The sequence below is a fragment of the Pelophylax lessonae genome (assembly GCF_965119305.1).
Source record: "Pelophylax lessonae genome assembly, chromosome: 4".
Classification (NCBI taxonomy): domain Eukaryota; kingdom Metazoa; phylum Chordata; class Amphibia; order Anura; family Ranidae; genus Pelophylax; species Pelophylax lessonae.
The window spans coordinates 666,164,379-666,170,378 of NC_138771.1; the positions used below are offsets into that span (position 1 = coordinate 666,164,379).

Genomic DNA, 6,000 nt, shown 5'->3' on the forward strand with positions numbered 1-6,000 from the left:
CCTCTCCGCGTGGGCCCCCCTGTGTGCTCAGGCCCCCTACAAGAGGGCTGGTGGTCCCCCCCTATCAGCGGCCCTGGTGGGTGGACCGCATTACACAGGAAGGTCAGTGTATTCAGTAGGACGAATGCTCCTTACATTGTTAGTCAATGAGAATAATATTCATTACTTTGGTAGTCAATGGGAAGAAACAGATAGATAAAGATTGGATACACAGTATATTATCACCCTTCATACCTGAAGCTACGTCCTCTGGGCTCGGTGATATCTCATTGTGTGATATGGAAGTCAGTTATAATATTTCTTCACTAAGTTTAGTTTCATTTCCCAGCTCTGCCCACAGGTCTTCCCCTCCCCCTCCTATTTCCTCCATTGTGTAGCATGCTCAGACTTGGCTCTGTGTTCTGGCACGCTTGCCCGTTATTCTTCATAACGTGTCCACAATATACTCACAGACACACCGACACCTACAAACACTATTCACTAAAGCAGGAGAGACAATTCACTCTGGAAATGTTAGTACATAAGGTGAAGCTGTGTTCAGTTTGAAAAGCCAATCATGTGCCAGGAAATTACACCAACATTATTTTTTACAAGCGCATTATTGGGTCTTAAAAGTGAACACAACTTCTTAAAGGATATCTAAATCCAAGTCCAAAAAATGTCAAATATTGCAGCTTACTAGTGCTTAGATGCGGTGGCTGCATTCTTTTTTTTCAGACTTAAAACATTTTATCAAGTACAGAAAACTCCATTTGATCCTGCCAGAAATCCAATGCCCTTGTCACTTCTAATGAGCTGAACTGAAACCTCAAACATTGTTACCAGCCATTGCATCTATCCTCTGTGGTCCACAGACCACCTCTCCTTTATGTAATTGAGATGCTGAAAGGGAGATGCAGGGGCTGTGGGCAGGTGCAGGAGATGCAGAGGCTTTGGGCATTATGCAGGGGCTGCGAACATGTTGCAGAAGATGCAGGGGCTGCAGACACGGTACAGGAGATGCAGGGGCTGCAGGCATGGTGCAGCAGATGCAGGGGCTCTATATTCGGCTTGCTTTTCGGACCTACTCCTGTCTATTTCAGAGTGATATCCTTTGTTTGACCTCAGATTGATCTTGACTTCGCTACTTGTCTCTGCTCCGGACTGACCTGCTGTGTTTGACCCTCAGCCTGGCTTCTACCTTGCTCCCGCTTACTCTACTGTCAAGATCCTCCAGCACCTCCAGAGGACCTTTGGCTGTTACCACCTTCTCTACCCGTGGGTGTCCTCGCATTTGGTCTCTTCAGACAGCTTCACCGGCAGGCAACCCATGCATCTTGGAGCACAGCACCCTCTGTCACCACCATCAGGGGTGCTCTGCACTTAGCCACAAGGGGAGCCCTCTCATCACTTCAGCTTCCAGTCGGGTACCTGACACTATCATCTACTGTATCGTAACAATCACCCAATTGTAGGAGGTACAAAATGAAGCCCACAAGCAAACTAAACTGTAGCCTAACCCCTGAAGTGCCCCCTAGTGGCAGAGATGCATATTTCTCTTGTTTGAAAACTGCATTGAGAAGTACAGTGTTACATGAATTGTATTCCAGGATTTGCTTGTCTTCAGCAAGAGAACTTTTGGAAATTTAAGACTTTACATGAAGTTTCAAAAAACCTTTTATTAAGGTTGTTGTTATATAGTTTTAATACCATATCATAGATGTATTATTTATCATTTAGAAAGAACATATTCCACATTTGTTTTCTATGTTTTCCAGAAAAAAAAAAAACACACAAAAAATGGCGTTGAAAATCAAACAGAAAAATAAAAACATTTTTTTTCCCCAGGCGTTTCCATCTCTAGTTATGGATACAAGATTTAAATCTGGTCGTTTACTAATGACTTGCAAATGCTGGGGTTAGCACTGTGTGCAACACGACTGCCTTATTCACCTCATTCATCACACCCAATGTCATCACTGGTAGGGATTAGGCTCCCAGCCACCAATGTGGCCAATTAGAGTTTACAGTTCTTCTGTCCCCTGCATGTCATTTAATCACCAAGGAAGGAAAGGGATACAATGGTGGTGTGGTGATGATGCCCTGGGCTGTGCGGCTCTGCATCAAAGCAGCTGCCAGGCAGAGCCAGGGCTACAGCTGTATAAAGACAAGTGAGGATGCAATAATCATATATTTGCCATCTCTATTAAAGAAAAACTCTTTGCTTGGATTAAATATCTATAAGGATCATTCTCTGACAAATCTGAAGCATTAATGTGTACAACATATGTATTAGATTATGTTTTTTTGACCTGTGTCCCTGTGGAATAGAATACTAATCTACACTATATTACCAAAAGTATTGGGACGCCTGCCTTTACACACACCTGAACTTTAATGGCATCCCAGACTTAGTCCGTAGGGTTCAATATTAATATCCTTTACAGCTATGCCAACTTTAACTCTTCTGGGAAGGCTGTCCACAAGGTTTAGGAGTGTGTCTATGGGAATGTACAACCATTCTTCCAGAAGCCCATTTGTGAGGTCAGGCAATGAAGTTGGAGAGAGGGCCTGCATTGCAGTCTCTACTCTATTTCATCCCAAAGGTGTTCTTTTGGGTTGAGGTCAAGACTCTGTGTAGGTTCTTCCACCCCAACTCCATCCAATCCATGTATTTATGAACCTTGCTTGTGCACTTGTCCAAATCATTAGGTGGAGGGGGGATTATGGTGTGGGATTGTTCTTCAGGGGTTGGGCTTGGCCCCTTAGTTCCAGTGAAGGGAACTCTTGAGGCATCATACCAAGACATTTTGGACAATTTTATGCTCCCAGCTTTGTGGTAACAGATTGATGGCTCCTTCCTGTTACAACATGACTTGCCACCAGTGCACAAAGCAAGGTCCATAAAGAAATGGATGAGCGAGTTTGGGGTGGAGGAACTTGACTGGCCTGCACAAAGTCCTGACCTCAACCCAATAGAACACCTTTGGGATGAATTAGAGCGCAGACTGTGAGCCAGGCCTCCATATTCACATCAGTGCCTGACCTCACAAATGAGCTTTTGGAAGAATGGTCAAACATTCCCATAGACACACTCCTAAACCTTGTGGACAGCCTTCCCAGAAGAGTTGAAGCAGTTATAGCTGCAAAGGGTGGGCCAGTTCAATATTGAACCCTACGGACTAAGACTGGGATGCCATTAAAGTTCATGTGCATATAAAGGCAGGCATCCAAATACTTTTTGGTAACATAGTGTATCTACTAATAGATAAAAAAAAAGGAGGGGGCGTGGCTTGACGTGCGAGCGGGATGGCAGCCTGAAGTGAGAGCTCCGCTGGCATCCTTACCCCACCACAAAGGCAGCATCGACAACAAATATGGGCTGGTTGGATCCATCTCCAAGCCTGCAAGACCCATTCCAGCCATTTCGGGCAAAAACATCCCCGATCTCTTTGGATTGCAGAAGCAGGGCCGGAAAAGCTCAGTAGGCCCCAAGATGGCGGGGGCACAGCAGCACGTGAGAGATCAAATGGTGGCAGTAGAGAAGGCAGGCAGACAGAGGGACAAGGCCATAAGGAAACTAGAGGAAGTGACATTGACCCATTCAGCTCATCTTATAAACATGAATAGACAATTGGAGGATCTAGATAACAGGGACCGCAAAAATAATATACGGGTCAGAGGGATCCCTAAATCCGTGACAATATCAAGTCAGCCCTGCAATCTGTGTTCAATGGCCTACTGGAGAGACCTGCAGAATCTCCAATTGAATTTGAGAGAGCCCCAGATAATGCACCCCCCCAGAGATATCATCTTTTGTTTAAACAGCCATCCACTTAAGGAGGAGATTCTCAGTAAAGCAAGACAGAATGATCAAATCTTATTTAATGAACACCCCATACAACTTTACCAAGATTTGTCTCCCATCACCCTCAAAAATAGGAGGGCAATTAAGCCTCTGTTAGAAACCTTGAAGGTACAGAAAATACCTTACAGATGGAAATTCCCGTTTGCCCTGAAAGCCTCCTACAATGGGAAACATTTCCTACTACGTATCCCAGAAGACCTACCTGAGTTTTGTGCCAACTTGCACATTGGAACCGGTGTCACTTCCGGATTGGTATGCAGAATTCCTCATCCATCCCTCACCTGGGAATGATCCGGCGACTCTGGGAATTTCTGAGACAAGATTCCCTATGCCAAGAAGCTCAAAGAAACATAGGCAAAGAGACTTGAATTCTCTCTTTGGTTCTCCCCCCCAAAACTCCCAAAATTAAGGAGCGGAAATAATGTATTTATCCAGACTTACTGAAGTAGTGATAACCTGTTTTGCCTCGCTTCTTTTTTCTCCTTCTGGTCTGCAAAGTTACTACACTTTATCAATGGTCATTTACCAGCTTTTTATTTACAGTCCCCTATGATCCTATAATGTTTAAACTGGACTCTTTTGTACCATGGCCACTATCAATTTTGGTCACTAGATGGCGGTGTTATGCTTCAATTGAGTCTTCAAGAAAGTTATGTCTCTGTTTACAACAGCTTGAAGATTTTCAACCTCTGATTTGCAAGTTCCTAAATGACAGCATTTATTTTTCTTTCTGCTAAATGCATTGCCTTCTACTAACTGCTTTCTTTTTAGACTGTTAACGGAGGATACCCACAATCCGAGGTTTGTCCTTGGGCCCAGCCTTAGTGTCGGTTCACACTGATCCGACCCAACTTCGGGCGACTAATGCCGTCGCCCATGCACCGCGACTTTGGCGCGGCTTGCAACGACTTCACATAATGGAAGTCAATGCAAGTCGCTTCGACTTTGCAAAAAAAAGGTGCAGGAATCTTATTCTAAATCGGAGCGACTTGGGGGGGGGGGGAGACAACATGGCTTACTCTCATCTAGGTAAACACCCATTTCTAATATCACACAATGTGAATGGATTACATGTTCCAGAAAAAAGGAAACGGATCCTATACGAGCTTAAGAAATGTAAGCCGCAGATTGTTTTCCTTCAGGAAACACACTTTAAAGATTCTGCTTCACCTAGGTTCTTCGATAGGTATTTCCCAAAGGCGTACTTTGCCTCTAATCCTAAGGCATAAAAACACCATGTTCTCTGTTGATGAACGATTGATAGATCTGGATGGTAGATATTTATTCCTTAGAGGTACACTTCAAGGGAAAATGGTCACTTTGGCCAATGTATACTTCCCGAATAAAGCACACATCTCTTTTTGAAATACTGTGGTTAACCAACTTAAGGGATTTGCCCGAGGCTGTGTCCTACTAGGGGGTGACTTCAATGTCCCCCTGAACCCGTCTTGTGACACTTCCTTTGGCAAAACTAGCATTTTCTATAGAACACTCAAAAAGATTAAAAGTCTTCTCCAATCCTTGACCCTGGTTGACGCTTGGAGAACTTTGCATCCTTTAACCAAAGACTTTACGTTTTTTCAGCACCGCATCAGAGATATACACGGATCGATAACATATTTATAACACAAAGAGACCTCCCGGAACTGCTGGGTGCTGAGGTAGGCTTGATTTCTTTGTCAGATCATGCTCCTGTTTCCCTGCATATGAGAGATCCAACTAAAACAAAATCAGAGTTCTCTTGGAGACTAAATGCCTCCTTACTAGTGGACAATGTCATCCAAACTAAAATCCAACTCGCTATAAACAATTACTTCCTAGATAATGGCCTTGCAGACGTCTCCCCCTTGACAATCTGGGAAGTGCATAAAAGTGTCATAAGGGGAGAATTAATCAAACTGGGAGCCCAAAAGAAAAAACATAGAGAAACTTTTGGCCTCTTTGACTAACAAAATAGCGGACCTAGAGCCCCAACATGAACAAACACACTCCCTGCAGGTAGAGAAGGAGCAGATCAAGGTGAGAAAGGAACTGGCCTCCTTGCTCGATGCGGGATGAGACGTAATCTTCTCTTTAAAAAATCACTGTATTATGAACAGGGGGACAAAGGGGGGGAGAGCTTTGGCAAGGGCGCTTAGGGACACACAAACATC

The 6,000-nt window shown here is 44.1% G+C and overlaps 1 protein-coding gene across 1 annotated transcript in view; it reads right to left on the minus strand.

Annotated features, from left to right (window-relative positions):
* Positions 1-261, minus strand: part of LOC309554203 (E3 ubiquitin-protein ligase TRIM39-like) — a 177,468-nt gene extending 177,207 nt beyond the window's left edge. Inside the window, exon 1 of the mRNA XM_082255837.1 lies at positions 226-261. Within this exon, the coding sequence (XP_082111963.1) occupies positions 226-232 (7 nt within the window). The 5' untranslated portion in view covers positions 233-261. The remainder of the gene's footprint in view (positions 1-225) is intronic.
* Between the last annotated feature and the right edge of the window lie 5,739 nt (positions 262-6,000).